Source organism: Acomys russatus, chromosome 5 (genome assembly GCF_903995435.1).
Source record: "Acomys russatus chromosome 5, mAcoRus1.1, whole genome shotgun sequence".
Taxonomy (NCBI): Eukaryota; Metazoa; Chordata; class Mammalia; order Rodentia; family Muridae; genus Acomys; species Acomys russatus.
The window spans coordinates 62,837,399-62,857,310 of NC_067141.1; the positions used below are offsets into that span (position 1 = coordinate 62,837,399).

The 19,912-nt window shown below is 47.9% G+C and overlaps 1 protein-coding gene across 1 annotated transcript in view; it reads right to left on the bottom strand.

Moving 5' to 3' along the window:
* Nucleotides 1-19,912, bottom strand: part of Dnmbp (dynamin binding protein) — a 95,043-nt gene that overhangs the window by 41,384 nt on the left and 33,747 nt on the right. The window contains exons 3-4 of the mRNA XM_051146613.1: nt 19,775-19,897; nt 9,217-11,184 (exon numbers count right to left, since the gene is read on the bottom strand). Of these exons, the coding sequence (XP_051002570.1) occupies nt 9,217-11,184; nt 19,775-19,897 (2,091 nt within the window). The remainder of the gene's footprint in view (nt 1-9,216; nt 11,185-19,774; nt 19,898-19,912) is intronic.

The following is a 19,912-nucleotide window of genomic DNA, read 5'->3' on the forward strand; positions in this document are numbered from 1 at the left end:
GAGTGAGCATGAGCTATGATTGGTTCTAGAAGTCAAGAAAAATGTCCTGTTTGATCTTCACTATCCCAAGTAAGTAAGCAATTATTTTTGCCATAGATAAAGAAATAATCCAGGTGGGTGTGGTGAGGAATGCCTCTAATTCCAGCACTTGGCAAGAAGATTGGGAGTTCAAGGTCATCCTGGCTAAACAGCAAGTTCAAAGCCGGTGTGGCCTGCATGAGACTATGGGTGCTGGGTAACTAGTCTAGGATTACTTACATGGCGACACAAACCCAGGTCTGCTTGACTTCATGGCACCAGACAAAAACATAGCTACATCTAACATGCACATTCTGCCATGTTACCATGCTGCCTACCATGCTGGAATTCAGAAATGGATGTCCACAGACGCCCCCTACCCACACTACCATTCTCTTATCTCAGTCGTGACTTACTGACCTCCTACCCAGTGCAGCTCCTCGACAGCCAGCACACCAACATTCGGATCCCCACAGAGGCACATAAGACTGTTGTCCTGATGAAGTTAGTAATCTACAAAGACTGATTTTCTCACCAAACAAACAGGCAACAATATGTGGAAAGACAGCTTTATGCAAAACAACGGAAAACTCACCAGACGGTGAGGCTGTTTATGTTTTTGAGACATGGGCTCACTACATAGACCAGGTTAGTCTGGAACTCACAGAGGTCCACCTGCCTCTGCCGCCTGAGTCCTGGGATTGAAGGAATATGCCACCACACCTGGCTGTTTTGTTTCTTTCTTGTATTATTCGTGTGTGTCTGTGTGTGTGAGTGTGTGTACCTTAGTGCAGGTGCCCATGGTTTCGAGCCTCCATCTGGGTGGGTCCTCTTCCAGAGCAGTCTGTGTTCTTAACTGCTAAGATATCCTTTCAGGCCCAGCTGAAACTTTCTTATGTGTGAAATGGGGAAATTAATGGTCTCTCAGCTTTTAAGTCTAAAATTCCATGATCTTGCTTATTTCTGATCCAATCGAAAGCACAGAGTAATTTTCTGTGTTTGGGAAGGCACATGCCTTTAATCCTAGCACTTGGGAGTTTGTGGCAGCCTGGTCTACACAGCAAATTTTAGGCCAGCCTGGGATACATAGTGAGACTCAGTCTCAAAAACAAGTCAGAACAACAACAAAAAGAGTAATCACCCTTGTTGGGCACTGTGCTAGAGCCATAATAACCCCAACGAGTGGTGGAGGCTGGGGGTTGGGGTGGGGGTAGCTCAAACTTGAGACCAGCTAGAGTTACATATAAGATACTACTTAATAATGGGGAGGAGCAGTGAGCTAGCTCAGGTAAAACAGGTAAAGGCATTTGCCATCAAAACCTGTTATCAAACTCCACATGGTTGAAGGAAAGAACTGACTCCTAAAAGCTGTCCTCTGACCTCCAACTACAGGCCAAGGCACACACATAGGAACGTAGCTTTTACATTTCAAGGGGGAAAGTGTGTGTGTTGGGGGGTGGGGGAGTTGAGCTAGCTCATCTGTAAAACAGGCACTCACCACCAAGCCTGATAACCTGGGTTCAAACTCCCAAACCCACAAGGAAGAAAGAGAAAAACAACTTCTGCAAGTTGTCCTTGTCCTGTGACCTCTACAAGCAGAGAAACACAGACAGACAGACAGACAGACAGACAGACAGACAGACAGACACACACACACACACACACACACACACACACAAGAGGGAGGGGTGAGGGGGGGAGGGAAGAGACTGTTTGGAAAACAAACTTCCCTAGCAACTGTATCTCCGATAAAGCAAGCATGATAAGAAAAGCACACCTGGTAAACCGGCCAAGAGAAGAGATAAAAAGAGAAAACTAAATCATAGGTAAGGAGACACTACTTATGAATGATCAGAGGAAGACATGATGTGAAACTAAGAGGAACTAACAGTGTAAGTGACTTGAAAGGCTGTTTGTGGTTTGTGCTGCGGCCTGAATCCAGGCCTTCCCACACACTAGGCGACCATGCTACCACGGAGTGGTCTACACCCCCAGCCCTGTTTGTCACTTTTTAGTTCTGAGACAGGGTCTTGCTAAGTTACCTAGGCTGCCCTTGAACTCACAGTGTAACAAACAACCTAGGCAAGCTAGGAGCTAGTGATCTCCCAGCTTCAGCCTGGCCAGCAGTTGGGATTACACACCTGTGCCATGGAGCCCAGCAATTCTACTTTTCTCTGTTTGTTTGACTTCATACTACACCCCCCCCCCTCTCTTTCATGTTTCTCTGTGTAGCGTTGGCTGTCCTGGACTCACTTTGTAGACCAGGCTGGCCTCGAACTCTCTGCGATCCACCTGCCTCTGCCTCCTAAGTGCTGGGATTAAAGGTGTGCACCACCACGTCCAGTTCATAGGCCTTAAAGATACCACTTAGAGAGGAAGGTAAAGAACCTGGGGCTTTTCCTACCTTACAGCAACCCAGAAGGTTCCAGACTGACAGGCTGCTACAAAAGAAAGAGGGAAACGGAGAATAGCACACCGGTTTTGTCAGCTGGGACTGCTGCTGCCGCACAAGCCTGGACACGGCATCCCTCACCCAGTCTTCTGCTCCCTAGTCTTTTTTTTTTTTTTTTTTTCTTTCTTTTTTGGTTTTTCAAGACAGGATTTCTCTGTGTAGCCTGGGCTGAATGCACAGTGACCGCCTGCTGGGATTAAAGGTGTGTGCCACCACACCCAGTTTCTCTCATCTATTTTTATGAGACAGGGTGTCAATACATATCCCTGGCTAGCCTGGAACTCACTTTGTAGACCAGGCTAGCCCAGAACTCAGAGTTAAAGGTGTGAGCTACCATGCCTGGCTTCATGATAGCTGGGTAACTTTCTCCTCCTGAAAGTCTTTTTTTTACTTGGCTTTCCTTCTACTCCACTCCCTCTCTGGTGCTGGTCCCAAACTCCTCGACCCTGGGAGGGCTCTGGCGCTAAGCTCTGGACCATAATCCCAGTTATCTAGCACACAGCTGCGTTAGAAAGATGGAGCTAGGGGTTGCAGTGACATCTAGGAAAGCATAAGGACCAGAGTTTGGCCCCCAGAACACACATCAGAGCTGGGTGCTATGGGGTGTGTTTCTAAAACCAGCACAGAGAGGTAGGGATGGGAGGACCCCTAGGGCTTCCTTACCTGCCAGCCTACCCTGATTGGACAGCACAACACCTAAGGTTGACCTTTGGCCTCCATACATGTGCACACACAGACACACACATACACAGAGGCACACGTACAAGATGGACACTATCAGGAGCATGGTTCCTACCCTTGTTCATACATGTGCACACACAGACACACACATACACAGAGGCACACGTACAAGATGGACACTATCAGGAGCATGGTTCCCACTCTTGTTCATACATGTGCACACACAGGCACACGTACAAGATGGACACTATCAGGAGCGTGGTTCCCACTCTTGTTCATACATATGCACACACAGGCACACGTACAAGATGGACACTATCAGGAGCGTGGTTCCCACTCTTGTTCATACATGTGCACACACAGAGGCACACGTACAAGATGGACACTATCAGGAGCATGGTTCCCACTCTTGTTCATACATGTGCACACACAGAGGCACACGTACAAGATGGACACTATCAGGAGCATGGTTCCCACTCTTGTTCATACATGTGCACACACAGAGGCACACGTACAAGATGGACACTATCAGGAGCGTGGTTCCTACTCTTGTTCAGCACAGCTGCCTCTAGGCTAAGGCTGCTGAGGAAACATGAAAAGCAGATCCCACTTTGGTTAGCTTTCGTGCTGGGCTACCTGGAGCCCGGATCTGGAAATGAAGGGGCAGAAAGGCACTTAAGCTCAAGTGGAAGTCCCCAGCAGAGGAGGAGTCTCCATTCAGGTGAAGAGACTGCTGGCTGGAGACAGAGAGGACAGAAAAGGAAGGTCTGGAGTTACAGGCAGTTGTCAGCAACCCAACTAAGTGTTAGGAAACACGTAATTTTCCGATTATTGCTTTTTCCCACCAAATCTCAGAAACCAGGTCCCTCTTCAGGTCGGAACACACTGTCATTGCTGTGGCTACAATAAGGCAGTGTGTAAGGACTCTGTAAGGACATTGGTCCAGATTTGAATCCCAGCCCTACTCACTACGAGACTCTGGGCAAACCTTGGTTCTCTCATCTGCCAATTGTGGGCAGTTTCAAGGACCAGGTAAGTGCATGAGAGTACCTTGCGTATGTTTTAACAGTGATGAGAGCACAGTTAGTTTTAACTACTATTACTACTCGCTCTTAGTGTCTACATAGTCAGACAGCTGCTCCGCTAATAGGAAGGCTCGGTTCTCATTAGATCTCTTTTCTTTTGTTTTTGTTTTTGTTTGTTTGTTTGTTTGTTTTTTGTTTTTTTGTTTTTCGAGACAGGGTCTCTCTGTGTTAGCCTTGGCTGTCCTGGACTCGCTTTGTAGACCAGGCTGGCCTTGAACTCACAGCGATCCACCTGCCTCTGCCTCCCAAGTGCTGCGATTAAAGGCGTGCGCCACCACGTCTGGCTAGATATCTTTTCTCTTTACCTATACATATTTTCTGTGTACTCTTATTTATTCATAGAGACTCCTGCCCCCACCCCCGACTAACGGCTGTGGTTTTAAATAGCATCCCTGTGCTGCTGTACCCCTACAGCAGGCTTGGGACTTGCAATCCTCCTGCCTCAGTCTCCCATGTAGCTGGGATTCCAGGTCTGTGCCAGGGGACTCAGCAGTAGCTCTGTGCCCATGCTGCCCAGTCATGTCTCCCGCCCTCACTGGAGCCTTGAACTCAAATAACCTAACCAATACTTTAACCCGGGCGTCTTAGGAATTCAACCAAAACTGAGGCCCTGACCTCTGCCCCTTGCTGTGTGTGGAAAGAGGGAATCTCAACCAAGGAGTTGCCTCCATCAGACGGGGCTGTGGGCGTGTCTGTGGGGCATTTTCCTAACTGCTAACTGATACAGGAAGGCCCAGCCCACGGTGCACAGCGCTATGCTGAGCAGGTGAGCCTGGGATATATAAAGACAGTAGGGAAGACAGGCAAAGAGAGCAGGCCAGTAACAGTGCCCCTCGTGGCCTCTCAGTTCCTGCCCTGCCTTCCTTTGATAATAGATGGTGACCTGAAAGCTACAGTAAACTCTTTACATCCCATGTTGCATTTGTCATGGTGTTTATCACAGCAACAGAAAGACACAGGACGCCCCTCCCTCCCCATCCAGCTCAACCTGGAGCCTTCACTGTCTCAACCAACGGTGGCTCAATCCTAGCGGCTGCTCGCACTCTCCCAGTCACCCCTCTTCCTCTCATTCTCTGGCTTCTTGCACCCAGTCCAGCAGCAAGTCCCAGGGGCTCAGATTTGAAATATCCCAAGGGCTGTGCTCCTCCAGCCCCGCCGCTCCACCCCAGTCCAGTCTGCTGGCATTTCTTCTCTGACCACAGCAGCGACCTCATCACTGGTTTCTGTGTAGGTAAGTCTAACCACATGGCCTTCTATCCACAGCGCTGCTGGCTCCCTTGCTCTGGATGAAGAACCCCCAAGCCAGCTCCTACTTGAGCCAGGATGGCTTTCCTGCAGTTGCAGCTCTGTCTCATCCCTCTCCTCCACAAACAGTCTTGCTGGCTCTGGCCTGGCAGGCACCTGTCATCTTCCATGGCATCTTCTCTGCTTTCTTTTCTCCCCAGGCTCCTTTCCCTTCTGAAAGGCTATATATTTATTCACTTACTGTCAGCCTCTCTCACAATAACAGTGACTGCTGTCATTTCAGAAAACCATGCTGACTTGCACGGGAACTCAGGGGACGTCGAAGTTCCCATCCTGCCTTTCAGGGCCTGTGGCATTTAGTAAAAGGTAAAGGGAGCACACTTAGGGAGTGGTGGCATCACCGGGGTCTCATGCCAGCTCAAGCTCTTTTGCTATGTTCAGCAAAGCCTGTAAACCCTGAAGTGCCTGGCTCTCCTGCAGTTCCCACTCTGCCTGGCCTTGAGCACAAGGAAATAAATGTTTGCAAAGTCACCCTGCAAAGAATGGTGACTCACAGGTCAATCATAAGCAAGAAAACAGTCTTCCCCTGCATTAAACCGTCAGCTCGAGAAGCAAAAACTAGTCACTGCTCCGACTTAACAGACTATTCATAGGTTCCGGCTATGGCTGCTGTTTTGTACCTGGATAAAATCCAGTTGAATTAACTGAGGTAATTTGTTCTAAGCCAACACCCTGAAACAAATGCCATGTGGGTTAAGGATACTTGCTTTTTTTCCTATGTACTGACTAGAAAAAGAAAGAAAGAAAAGAAAAGATTGGGGGTGCTGGAGAGATGGCTCAGAGGTTAAGAGCATTGACTGCTCTTCCAAAAGTCCTGAGTTCAATTCCCAGCAACCACATACATGGTGGCTCACAGCCATCTGTAATGAGATCTGGTGCCCTCTTCTGGCCTGCAGGTGTACATGCAGGCAGAGCGCTGTATACTCGGTGGAGGGGACACTAGGGCTGAATGACGGGCCTTGAGCAGCCTAAACATACATTCCTCACAGGACCACACCGCAGCCGGCTCTGCACAAACTTTCATTATCTTTAAAAAAAAAAAAAGGCAAAAATTTATTTGACTATCTTATTCATCCATTCATTCATTCATTCATTCATTCATTTTTGAGACAGAGTCTCACTCTGTAGCCCTGGCTGGCCCACTGCCTCCACCTCCCAAGTCCTAAGATTACATGTGTATGCCACCATGACTGGCCAGGTTTTGCTATTTTGCCCTATTCTACTAGTTGGAGAAAGATATATTATACCAGAGACATTTCAAGGAGTTTTCAGAATGTGAATTTTTTTATAGAGATGAAAACTCTATTCACATTTTGACCACCTGTCTAGACTACTGCAGATCTTTTGTTATTCCTTATCGGCAATCTCCCAATGGTTAGTCTGTTGCCTTCTTCAGCTCTTTAGATCCCACCCAATGTTGTGTTGAAAATATTACTTTCCTTAAAAACATATTCTGATCTCATTTACAAGTCATCATTAGAAATTACTCTGAGAACTGGGTGTGGCGGCACACATGCCTGCTAGCCTAGCACACAGGGGGGCTAAGGCAGGAGAGTCAAAGCCTGAAGGCCAGGGGCTGGGGAGATGCTTCAGTGGGTAAGAGGGCTTGCTGCACAAACATAAGGACCTGAGTTCGAGTCCTCAACACCCACATTAAACAAACACAAAAATAAACCTGGCACAGTCACATGGGCCTGTCAGCCCAGTACTGCACGTGTGTGTATATGTGTGATTGGGAGTTAGTGGGGAGAGGTAGGATGACGCAGGAGGATTGCTGGGGCTTGCTGGCTAGCTGGCCTAGCCAAACAACCGTGAGATCCAGGTTCAGTGAGAGACCTTGTCTCAAGAGGATAAAGTAGAAAGTGGCAGGCAGAGCCACCTGACATCCTTCTCTGATCTTGGCATGCACGTGTCTGGGCACACACATGTGCATCCATATGCATAATACCACACACGCACATTCAAAGTCAGCCTGGATTATACAGTGAGACCGCATTTCAAATCAATACCGAAATTTGATGGCTCTTGTGGATGGACCTCTTCCCTGACATTACATTAGAGACTAGAACGACAAGCTAGAAGCAAGGTCTGTGCAACGTGGGAGGCTGACTCACTCTGTAGTGAGGGCCAACAGCAGGGTTCCCGTACTGGCCCACCCTGAGAGAAACCCTGTAGGCATGATTCAGCAGCTACAGGACAGGAAGTGTGAGGAACAAGAGGCCAGTGTCAGGAGCATCACTAGAGTTTCAGACACGCACATGGGAGCGATACGATGAGTGTGCCCTTCTTACTAACCAGGGGGAGCCCTTGCTTGGCTCACACGGAATGCCAGCAGTTGGCGAATGAGGAACGCACGCACACAGAGTCTGTGTGTCGAATTCAGGTATGTGGGCCTCACCTAGAAACAGAAAAGGACTATGATGTAGGAACATGAGCCTCTCCCAGGGCAGCACTCAGCTCTGACAGGAGCTTCTAAATGTAACGTGCCAGCCCACTTTATGTATCCTTTCGCCTATAGTCTGATAAACGGAGAGATGGCTTAGGACCAAAATTCAATCCCTAGCAGCCACACTAAAGGCCAGGTGTGGTACATGTGCCTAAAATCCCAGCACTGTGGGAGCAGAGACAGTGGGGCGAACCAGCCAGGCCGCCTAATTTGCAAGCTCTAGGCAGTTCCTTCTTAATCTGTGGGTCATGACTCCTGTGTGTGTGTGTTGGGGGGGGGGGTGTCAAACGATCCTTTCACAGGGGTCGAATATAAGATATCCTACATATCAGATACTTAATGTTATGATTCATAACAGCAGCAAGATTATAGTTATAAAGTAGCAACAGAAAGAATTTTATGGTGGAGGGAGGGGTCACCACAATTTGAGGAACTGTGTTATAGGGTTGCAGCATTAGAAAGATTGAGAACCACTGCTCTAGGCCAACGAGAGACCTTGTATCAAAAACCTCAAGGTGTCAGTGACTCAGTAACAATTCCCAAGTTGACCTCTGACCTACATACATGTACACACATATGCAGGCATACCTAGCACATATACCTGTACATGCCTGTCTGCGCACCACACAGCTGTTCACACACATCTTCGGAGACTAGCCACAGAATGTGAGTGTTGAACGCATGGGTGGGAAGTCAGAAGCTCTAGTAGTGAAAGCAACAGCTTAGCCCTCAGCTCTCTTGGCAGGTCATCTCCCAAGCATCTCTAGGTCTAAATTTCTCCCTCTATAAAGTAGCCATCTGGACACTTGCTAACAAGTACGAAAAACAAGCTATTACTACTGAACTATGGCCCCTGATCATAACAACATGAGTTTTCATTTTCTCAAGAGACTTGGCGTGGAAGACTTTAGTTCTTTTAAGACTCGCTAAGTTCTGTGTAGGGACTTTCTATCTGCAGTGCACTGCGGATGCCACAGCGGTGGGGGTTGGGGAGTACTGTGTCAGCAGACACGTCTCTGAGGTTGGGCTTCTGTATTTGAGCAGTAAACGGAGTCAGAGGTCACAGCGGCCATAGATACGGCAAGACAGGGCAGTCTAATTAGGTGACAGAATGAAGAACTGGGAAAGGAGATTGTGTTTGTGTCTGTGTTGCTCAGGCTGTTTCTCACAGGGCGAGGCTCTCGCCGAGCCTCCTCAGGGACCAGGGGCACGCTGTTCCCATCACTTACCTCTCAGGTGCTGGAGCTCAAGGGTCAGACTCTGAATGGTGCTCTCATAGAACTTGAGGCTCTCAAGAGTCTCCGCCCTCAACGACTCATCTTGCTTTTCCTCTAACATTGAGTTCAGCTCTCCCTGAGCCCTGGTGTACATGTCCAAGTCATATTCCAGGTCCTGAATCCTCGCCAGCACAGAGGGGCATGGGGGAGTCTGTCCTGGGTTCTTCTCCCCATGCTCAGAGCCCTCCCAACCCAGCTGGGCACAGGAGGTAGGCTTCGGGGAGGCTGTGTTCGTCCTCTGCTGTGTAGAAGGAGGCAGGGGAGCTGGGCGGGAGGGCCGCACAGCCAAGGGGGGTGCAGGTTTCAGGCTCTGGTCAACCAGCAAGTGAGGAGAAATGGATGTTGGGGTACAGGGTCTGGGTGGCGGCGGCCTCAGGGTCTTTCTCCTCCCTGGGAGATCCGGTGAGGGCGCTGACTTTGAGCAACCTCTAACAATGTCCTTTTCAGAGTTAAAGTCCAAGATTGAAAAGCGGCGCACAATTTTATCCGGCTCCGTGCTGGGCCCTGACAGGCTCTTCTCAAACTCTATCAGCTGTTGGGTCAACTTGGAATCCAGGTCAAGGCTGTCCCCCTGTGTGTCTGTGGCTGCTTCTGTGGCAGGCCCCTTGTCTGGCAGCCCAGGCCTCCTCTCTGGTCTGTCTGGTGCACAGTAGAGGCTGGAGGCTTTTTCTGTAGATGTTTGGTGCTTCTGAGCATAGCTGGCCATGGCTGGATGGCAGAAGTGGCTAGGTCTGGATGTTCTTGAGACCGTGAGGGAGGCGGCCCTGTGAAGCTGGGATGCTGGCTTCTGGAGGGACCTACACTGGGCACAAGTCCTTTGGGGTGGCAGGCTGGAGTAGTCTCTAGCCCCGGCTTCTAGAGGGATAAGCTCAGAGAACAGGTCTGAGTGTTGGCGGCTCCCTCCTGCTGTTACATAATACTGGTTCTTCTGCACTTTGGGATGAAAAGGTTCCTGAGGCTGGGAAGAAACACCATTGATTACCTCTGAGGGGTCAGGTGTGGAAAGGTCCTTAGCAAGAGGCCTTTCAAGATCCACACCCAGGGAGCTGTCTGAGGTGTCTTCATCCTGACCAGAATCATCTACAACGTACTCTGGGGCCACATGATCCAGGGGAACTGGGGCTTGTTCAGAGAGACCACAGTCAGGCCTTTCTGCCTCGCACTCCTGTGGTTCCTGTCTTGTTTCCTCCACTGCCAAGTTCCCCAATCCTTCCACAGAGCTTTCAGAGTTCTTGGGGAGGCTGTCTTCTTGGGGCAGAGCCACGGTTTCCTCTGTCCTGATGCTAGGACATAACTTCACAAAGCGATGGGGAAAGACACCTGTCCTGCCCTTCAAACGTCCTTCCAGCCAGCCATCTTCCAAGGTCCCCAGAATTCGAATTTTATCCCCTACATCAAAATCCAACTCATTTGGCTCCAGGGCTTCGAATCTGTAGAGGGCGATTCCATAGGTCCCCGTCTGGTGGTCATCCTCGTCAGCCCCACTCTCCACTTCTTCTGGAGAGATGTCCACGTCACCATTAACAATGCAGTCGTCTCCACTTCCAGAATTTACAGACTCATCCACTGTCCTTAGAGGCCCCAAAAGCTCTACAAAACCTTCTGGAAAGATGCCCCTTCGGCCCTCTAACTCTCCTTCAAACCAGCCTGGCTCAGGAACTCCGATAATGGTGATCACATCTCCTTCCCTGAAATCTAACTCCTCATCCAACTGGGCAGAAAGGCCCATGAGGGCCCGTGCTTGCCCCATGGAATATTCTGGAGCCTGGAGCAGCGAGCCCTGTGAGTGCCACTGTCGGCTCTGAGAAGATAGGCAGAGCTCACGCACACATGAAGAGGGGCAGAAACCCCGGGCACCCCAGCAGCTCCGGCCCTGCAACCATCCTGCAGCGGGAGAGCCATCAGCAATCACCAGGTCTCCTGAAGAAAGAGAAGCGAAAGTCAGGACCTTGGCCAGAACCACAGGAAATACCACTGAGACAGCAGCGCAAACGCCATCTTGTCATTGTTGAGACAGGACTGTACTGTCACCACAGTTCTCCTGCCTCGGCCTCCTGAGTGCTAGGCTTGCATGTATGTTCTCAAAGATCCTCTCCTTCTACCACATGGGTCCTTAAGACAGAACTCGGGTTGTTGGGTTGGCAACAAGCACCCTCACCTGCCAAGCCATCTCACTGGCCCTATAATAAGAGCTTTAAAAAAGTTCCAGTGACCAGCTCTTCTGTTTCTGCAAATACCCAGTATTTCGGGTTAGCGCCACAAAATAGAAACCAAAAGTTTCACTTGTCCTAGTGTTTAGATTTAACCACAGTTTTCAAACCACATTCCATGGCTCTATAATCAGCTGCAATGATGGGTATTCATTTTGTAGATTACTAATTTTAATCTTACTTTTAGCTTCCCCCCCCCCACCCCCCTGGCCACTGCCCATGGGTCAGCTCTGAGAGAGCTGCCTGAGGGATATAGAGCAGTGGCAGGCAGCAAAAAGGTAGAGCAGTGCGTGGCACCCAGTCAAACACGTTACTGGGTGCGCTATCAGTTATGTTCTTGACTTTCATGCACCTGGGCCTTTAAAAAGGATTTCTTCTTCTCCTTCTCCTTCTCCTTCTCCTTCTCCTTCTCCTTCTCCTTCTCCTTCTCCTTCTTCTTCTTCTTCTTCTTCTTCTTCTTGATTTATTTATCTTTAATACTTTATTTTTATTTTATATACATTGGTGTTTTCCTGCATGTATGTCTGTGTGAAGGTGTCAGATCTTAGGAGTTACAGACAGTTGTGAGCTGCCATGTGGGTGCTGGGAATTGAACCGGGGTCCTCTGGAAGAGCAGTCAGGGCTCTTAACCACTGAGCCATCTCTCCAGCCCCTAGATTTATTTATTATTATGAATATAGTGCTCTGTCTGTGTGTACACCTGCAGAGCAGAAGAGGACATCAGATTACATTACAGATGGTTGTGAGCCACCACGTGGTTGCCGTGAATTGAACTCAGGACCTTTGGAAGAGCGGACAGTGCCTTTAATCTCTGAGCCACCTCTCCAGCCCCTAAAAGAGATTTCTTTATTTTATTTTATATGCATTGGTATTTGCCTGCATATGTGTCTACGCACCAGATGCATGCAGTGCCTGAGAAGCTCAGAAGAGGGAGTCAGATCCCTTGGGACAAGAATTAGAGATGGTTGTGAGTGACCGTGTAAGTGCTGGGAACCTCTCATAACCCCGTTCTCCATTTGTTTGTTTTTTGTTTTTCAAGACAGGGTTTCTCTGTGTAGTCTTGCCTGTCCTGGACTTGTTTTGTAGACCAGGCTGGCCTCGAACTCACAGAGATCCGCCTGCCTCTGCCTCCTCTCTGACTACAGGCCTGCTCCCTGGCCTTGATTTTTTTTTTTTTTAATTGTGTGTACTACCTTCCCAAGTGCATGTAAGTGCGTTAGTGATGGCACACCTCTGTCCTGTGTCTTGAGAGTCTGAGGTGCTCCCTTTTGCACAGTGAGCACTCAGTGTCCAGTCCCTACTGATGATCATTCTTCGGCCTCATTTTCCAAAGTCATCCATGTTCTCCTGAACCTCAAATTGGCTCACATTGCTAACTTGCTTGTTTCCTCTAATTTCTCCTTTTAAAAACACTTCTTCTATTTATTACTTCTCTTTGCTAATAGTCTACTCTAGCCTATACTAGTCTAATTCCCACTGTCGTCCCCTTTAAATTTTATCCCAAACATTATTTCTTCCAGCCTATTGAATGATTATAAACTATTTTAATGATTTATGCCGATTTCACCATATCCTCTTGCTTCAACTTTAGTCACGAGACATACGAGCCCATTGCTCCCCAGTTTTTTTTCCTAGTAAAATGATCTCTGTTTTCTGAGCTAGGGTCTCACTCCAGAGCATGGGCTGGCCGGAAACTTGTGTCAATTCTGCCTCAGACCCCCAGGTGCTAGGAACAATCCTATTCTTAGCGCCTGAAGTCAGTAAAACTTATTTGTTCTGTACACACTCAGGAGAAGTTTCTTTACCAGAACGCAGTGGGCGGCTACTCTGATTTTGCCCTAGCTGAGCTTGGGCTCAGGTTTCGGTGACACCCTTCCGCTCTTCCACCATCCTTCAAGACCCCACCCATGATTTGAGACCCAGTCTCACACAAAGGGGTTTTTTACTTTGTCTTGCTTTTGAGATAGGGTATTCCAGGCTGGCTTCAAACATGCAATCCTCCTGCCTCAGCCTTCTAAGTGCGTGGATTAAAGGCATGTACCACCACACCCTACTGAACTCCAAATCTTTACCATTGCTCCTCTCCCGCCATCTGAACCCTCAGCAGTCTTCCTTAAAACACCTTAGGAGCTGGTGGGTGCCATCTGTGGTCTACCAAAGAAATCTCCACTTCTCTCCTCAGCGCTGGCATTTGTATCTGGCATAGCGCACAGCACCTGACATACCCTTTTAGACTCAGAGGCAGATAGGTACCGTGCATAGTTCCGAACTTTATTTCATTGTGCTCAGAGTTCTAAAGACACAGAAAAACAGTCCCAATGCTTCTGTTGTCCTTAATCTATGAACCTACATCCACTGGCCAAAGCTTTGGTCCCTGAGAATGACAAGTGTTTCCCCTCCCCCAGTGGCCCTAAGGCCTGCCATCCAGGCCACGGAGGGAAGTCACTGGTGACATGACTGCTCAGACACAATGGGTCTCTTGGTGAATAGGGAAATCAAAGCATGCCACGGCTCCCACACTGCTGGCTTTCAGATGCCTGGCTCACTTGGAGCCACAGAGCATAGTGTTCTCTGTCTGGCCAGACCTCCATGAGCTCGGACAATGGGGCTTGTTTTCCTCTCTATCCCGACAGAGTGGTTTTGATGAGCTTTATTTCCGGGCAGATTGTCATTAAGCTGGTTATTCATGGATAATAAAGGTGGATTTTCAAAACAAAACAAGATAACATCCCACTCCCCACGCCCAACACACACAATTCAGATGGTATTTCACTTTAGTTCAACACTCTCCATCTTAAATTTATTTTGTTGTTTCCCCCCCCCCCCTTATCTGGTGACTGCCTTTGTTTTACAGGCCTAATTGTTCTTGGGGTGGTTGTTGGGGTTGATTTTGTTTTCAAAAATCTCTTGTTTTAATTAGTCAAGCAAGCTATTCCCCTGGAGTCCTGCCTTGGCAATTCTTTAGGAATGGAGGATACCCAGTGGGTCTAGACTTCAAAAACACCAATATAAAAAATTCCTGGAAAGGTGGGATCAAGCTTGGGAACAGAAGAGTGGAAGTTGTAGTGACTCTCAGGGTCAGTCTGGCGGTTGGCTCAAATGTGATTTCCCTGCCATACTGCGTGTTTCCCTGGTTGCGTTTTTTATTTGAACAGGAAGTGGATTGGAAGTTATAGGAAGGAATGGAGGTCTAGCTAGGCTCTGACACAGGCAGTCTGGCTCTTCAGGGTTAGCTTCCTCCTTGACTCCACTCGTGGCACTAACTTCCTAGGGGACTGTGTGCTTTGTGCAGACCACATATTTTATTTAGGTTCCTCACACTTTAACCCATGCATTAAAATTGAGGGGTCTTGTGCTTTGACTGACAAAGATCCATCAGCAGCTTATTTATAAATTATCACTTTATTGGCCTTTGGAAGTAGCCTAGAAGTGGAAGATGCAGACAGTCACGAGGATTTACAATGTCCCAAATTAACCTGTAAGCCCCACCTGGCCTGGAAGCAGGTAACTTCCTGGAATGCTGGGAATCATAGTCCCTGAGAGATAACAAAGCCTCATGGGAAACTACAGTGGCCTATAGATTTGTTCTGCTAAGCTCCTGCAAGACGTGGTTCAAGGCCATTCCATCTGGGAACTGCCAGGGAATGGTCCTGACTAAAGTCCATCTCTCCTCAGAATTTACTATTTAATAAAGCTTGCTTTTAAATTTGGCCCAAAATGGTGGAGTTGGTTTTTCTGGCGAATCTAAGGATTAACATATTCTGTTATATGACGAAATGATGGATGGTATCCCATAATACACAGTCCTGTCTTATTCTTAATCTCCTGGTCATTTGTCTTTTCCTTGCCACATTGTTTTTTTTTTGTTTTGTTTTCTTTTTTTCTACATCACTTTTTGTTTTCTATTCTCTACTTTTTTGGACAGTTGGTGACTCTAGCCACTCATATGGACTTTTCTGGAAGACAGTTTTGTTTCTGAACCCCAAACACTAAGAGCAGTCAAAACAACTAAGCGGGTTCAGGAAAGGGGGAAGGGTGACACCTGCTGGAAGAGTTACTGACACACCTCCGATTCTAGGTAGACTCTGGGGAAACATCCTGTACACACCAACTTCACAGAATGATGGGGCTCGCAGGCCCAGACACGTCGAAACTGCAGGAGCCACAAAGTGCTTCTCTCTGCCTGGTTTACACTATAGCCCATCAGTCCTAGCAGATACCCTGAGGTAGGTGTACCATCATCTCCAGCTTTTACATAAGGAAGCTGGGTCTGAAAGTTGCAAACAACTAGGCCAGCATCAGTGACTACGTGGCAGAGATGGATTCATATCTAGGGCCGTCAGCCTTCCTATCCTCTAGGCCACATTACCCACTTACCCACTTTTGCATACTGCCCGTAACACACATTACAAACACACAGTTTTTCTCTTTTGGCGACTTTAATTATTTCTCTTTTGCGTGTTTGGATGTATTGCTTACATGTGTGTACAGTCCCAAAGAGGCCAGAAGAGGGCGCTGGAGCCTCTAGCATTGGAGATAGAGTTGGTTGTGAGGCTCCACATGGGGCGGTGAGAGTTGAACCTGGGTCCTCCGGAAGAAGCAGCCAGTGCTCTTGACCACTGAGCTATCTGTCCAGCTGCTCTTGCTAATCTTAATGATACTGCTTTTTTTTTTTTTTGGTTTGTTTTTTGAGACAGGGTTTCTATGTGTAACAGCCCTGGCTGGCCTGGAACTCACAGAGACCTGCCTGCCTCTGCCTCCCAAGTGCTGGGATTAAAGTGCCTGGCTTTAATAATACTTTTAAAATGTAACTTAATAACAACTAAAAAGGCAATAGGGGGGGGTGGCAAGGGGGGAAGGCAGTGTGATACACTACAGCAGGCTCTCACTTAGCCTAGGCAGGCAGTGTAGCTGAAGCTGAGTGAACTTCAGATCTTTCTGCCTCTGCCTCCTCAATGTTGGGATTAGTACAACTGAGCCCATCGCTTTGTGACCCTAGTCAAGAACTCTACCAACTGGACTCGCACCCCAATACTCAAAAGTCTCCAGCTCTCCTTTTAAGTTTTCTGTACACGGAGGAGAAGCTACACCACTACTGTGCTGCATTGTTTTATGTCAACATGACACACAAACTAGAGTTATCTGAAGGGAGGGAACCCCAATTCAGAAAATGCCTCCAGAAGATCTGGCTGTAAGGCATTTTCTTAATTAGTGATTGATGGGGGAGAGCCCAGCCCATTGTGGGTGGTGCCATCCCTGGGTTGGTGGTTCTGAGTTCTATAAGAAAGCAGGCTGAGCAAGCCATGAGGAACAAGCCAGTGAGCAGCTCCCTCCAAGGCCTCTGCATCAGCGCCTGCCTCGAGGTTCCTGACCTGTGTGAGCTCCTGTCCTGACTTCCTCCAATGATGGACTACGATGTGGAAGTGTAAGCAAAATAAACCCTTTCCTCCCCAGCTTGCTTTTGGTCATGGTGTTTTGTCACAGTGAATAGTAACCCTGGCTAAGACAACTATATGGAAGGTACTTAGGAACAAATGAGAAAGATACCACAGGGCTAAGCATTAACAGTAATATAGGGCAGGGGTAAAGAAATGCAGATCTCACGGCAAATTCACTTTTGGTTTAATGAAGGAAAAGGGCTGTCTCAAGGCTTGGAAATCAGGGAACCTTAGGCTTACATCTGATAAACTGTGTGCAGCATAAAACGTTCCTTCATTTTGTAGTAACTTTGCTTCCAAATAGCAAAATTAATCACTGATGTGATGTGCCACGCAAAGAAACAAGAAGAATTGAACATTATTTCACTGTGTTGAGCGTCACAGAAAGGGACAAGGTACAGTTTAACTTCCTCATTCAAGAAAGCTTGTCTTCTCAAATCAGAAGTCATATTGAACCATGAGTCATGCCTGGCGTGGGCTGAAAGCACTGAGCGTTAGCTCAGCTCTCTCTGTCCAGTCTGTCTCCTGTGTGTTTTCATCCCTGCGTCTTCTTCCTGACTCCGTGTTAAGCTTTTTAGGTTTAACAGGTTATAGGATAAGCCCTACAGGATCCAGCTCAGCAGTTAAGAACATGTTCTGTTCCTGCAAAGGACTGGAATTTGGTTCCTAGCACCCATCAGCAGCACACAACATCTGTAACTCCAGTTCTGGGGGACCCAGTGCCCTCTTCTAGCCTCTGCAGGCACCAAGCACGCACATGGTGCACAGACATATACATAAACAAAACACCCATCCATAGACGTTTTTGTTCGCTTGTTTTATTTTATTTTATTATTTTTATTTTTATTTTTGGTTTTTCGATACAGGGTTTCTCTGTGTAGCTTTGGCTGTCCTGGACTCACTTTGTAGACCAGGTTAGCCTTGAACTCACAGCGATCCACCTGCCTTTGCCTCCCAAGTGCTGGGATTAAAGGCCTGTGCCACCACACCTGGCCCTGTTTGCTTGTTTTAAAAGATTTATTTATTATCTATACAGTGCTCTATTTGCATGTACATCTGCAGGCCAGAAGAGGGCATCAGATCACATTATAGATGTTGTGAGCCACCATGTGGTTGCTGGGAACTGAACTCAGGGCCTCTGGAAGAACAGCCAGTGCTCTTAACCACTAAGCCATCTCTCCAGCTCTGTTTGTTTTTAATTACGATCAATAGACTCAGGGCTGGCTAAGAGGGCTTGTTGCTCAGGCAGAGGATCAGAGTTTGGTTCCCAGTATCCACATAGAATGACTCTGCCTCCCGCGGAACCCAAGTCCTTTTCTGACTGGCACAGACGTCTTTACACACGCACAAAGACACAGCCTCATAAATGAAATCAGTATTGTTTTTCCTCTCATTGGCTAGGGCATTGAGAAGTTTACCTGGTCTCCATTCTCTCTCTCTCTCTCTCTCTCTCTCTCTCTCTCTCTCTCTCTCTCTCTCTCTCTGTGTGTGTGTGTGTGTTAAAGAATTAAGCCTGTGTCTTCAGCATCACACTAAAAGAACAGTTACAATACAAACAATCTAGCTTGTAAGTCCTTGTATTTTGATGTGATGATTGAGTCATCACAAATCTAGGTGGATCGTAGTCCTCGGTGTGCAGCGCTGCTAGTCCCTGCGTCTATGTAGAAGAGTCTGAACGGAACCAAGAGGATGTGCAGAAGTGGCTGCTTCCTGTCTATTTTTGGAAGTCCATGCCTGTTGGAGTACAATGTGAGAGGTACTCCCATGCTGAAGGTGGGGCCAGCACCATCTGTTTAAATGGGCCCCTTTGAAACTGGCTCTCAAGAGAACTTCCACATTATCCAATGAAAGCACAGTCATGGGGCAATGTGGGATCTCTCTCTTACTTGTCACATCAAAATTACTTCCCTAGCATACATTAGTAAGCAGCAATGTTGTCAGCAAAAAAAAAATCAGACACAGAAGTACTTATGGGGAAGAGATTAACACTGTCTAATGTGTCCACAGCATGGGGTAGTAAGAGATAACACTGGACCTAGGATACACTGACGAGCTGCTTCCTTGAGCCCATACTGCTTACCTGTAGCTAACAGCCTTTAAACCACACTATTAGGTAGAATGTACAGCCACTAACACTCAGTGTTGCAGATCAGATATGAACACCCTTGCAGGGCTGAAGCAATGGCTCGGCAGTGAAGAAAACGTACTGTTACTGCAGAGGACGGGAGTTTCTCCACAGCAGGCTCACAGCCACCTGGACCCCAGCAGCATGGCATCCTGTGCCTTCTCACCTCAGGACGGGAGTTCCTCCACAGCAGGCTCACAGCCACCTGGACCCCAGCAGCACGGCATCCTGTGCCTTCTCACCTCAGGACGGGAGTTCCTCCACAGCAGGCTCACAGCCACCTGGACCCAGCAGCACGGCGTCCTGTGCCTTCTCACCTCCCCAGGTACCCCCACACTCATGTACACATATTCATATTCTTCTCTCTCTCTCTCTCATAGTTAAAAATAAAAATAGATTGGGACGGTGGCTCATGACTTTAATTCTAGCATTTAGGAGTCAGAAGCAGGTAGAGCTCTGTGAGTTTGAGGCTAGCCTGGTCTACATTTGAAGTTCCAAGCAAGGGATATAGAGTGACACAGCGAGACTTTGTCTCAAAAAATAAAAAACAAACAAACATACAAAAACCTCTTTAAAAAAGAATGCCTTTCTGAGAAAACACTACGAAGATCATAAAACACTACTACATAAGGCCCTCATCACATCCGTGCTGTGGAGGACTCTGCAGAGGCTAACAGCCCATGTAAGCATCGTTAAGAGACCCCGTTTGCAAGATTGTGCAACTATGCCCTGCTCACCTCGATGGAGGGAAAGACTATTCAGCTCGCGAGATGTGAATTCGCAGATGCAAACAAACAGCCTCTCTCCTCCTTTCAGACTGGGAATTGTCACGGTCTCCACAAAACTGCTGGGAAACTGTCCTGAAAAAAAAAAAA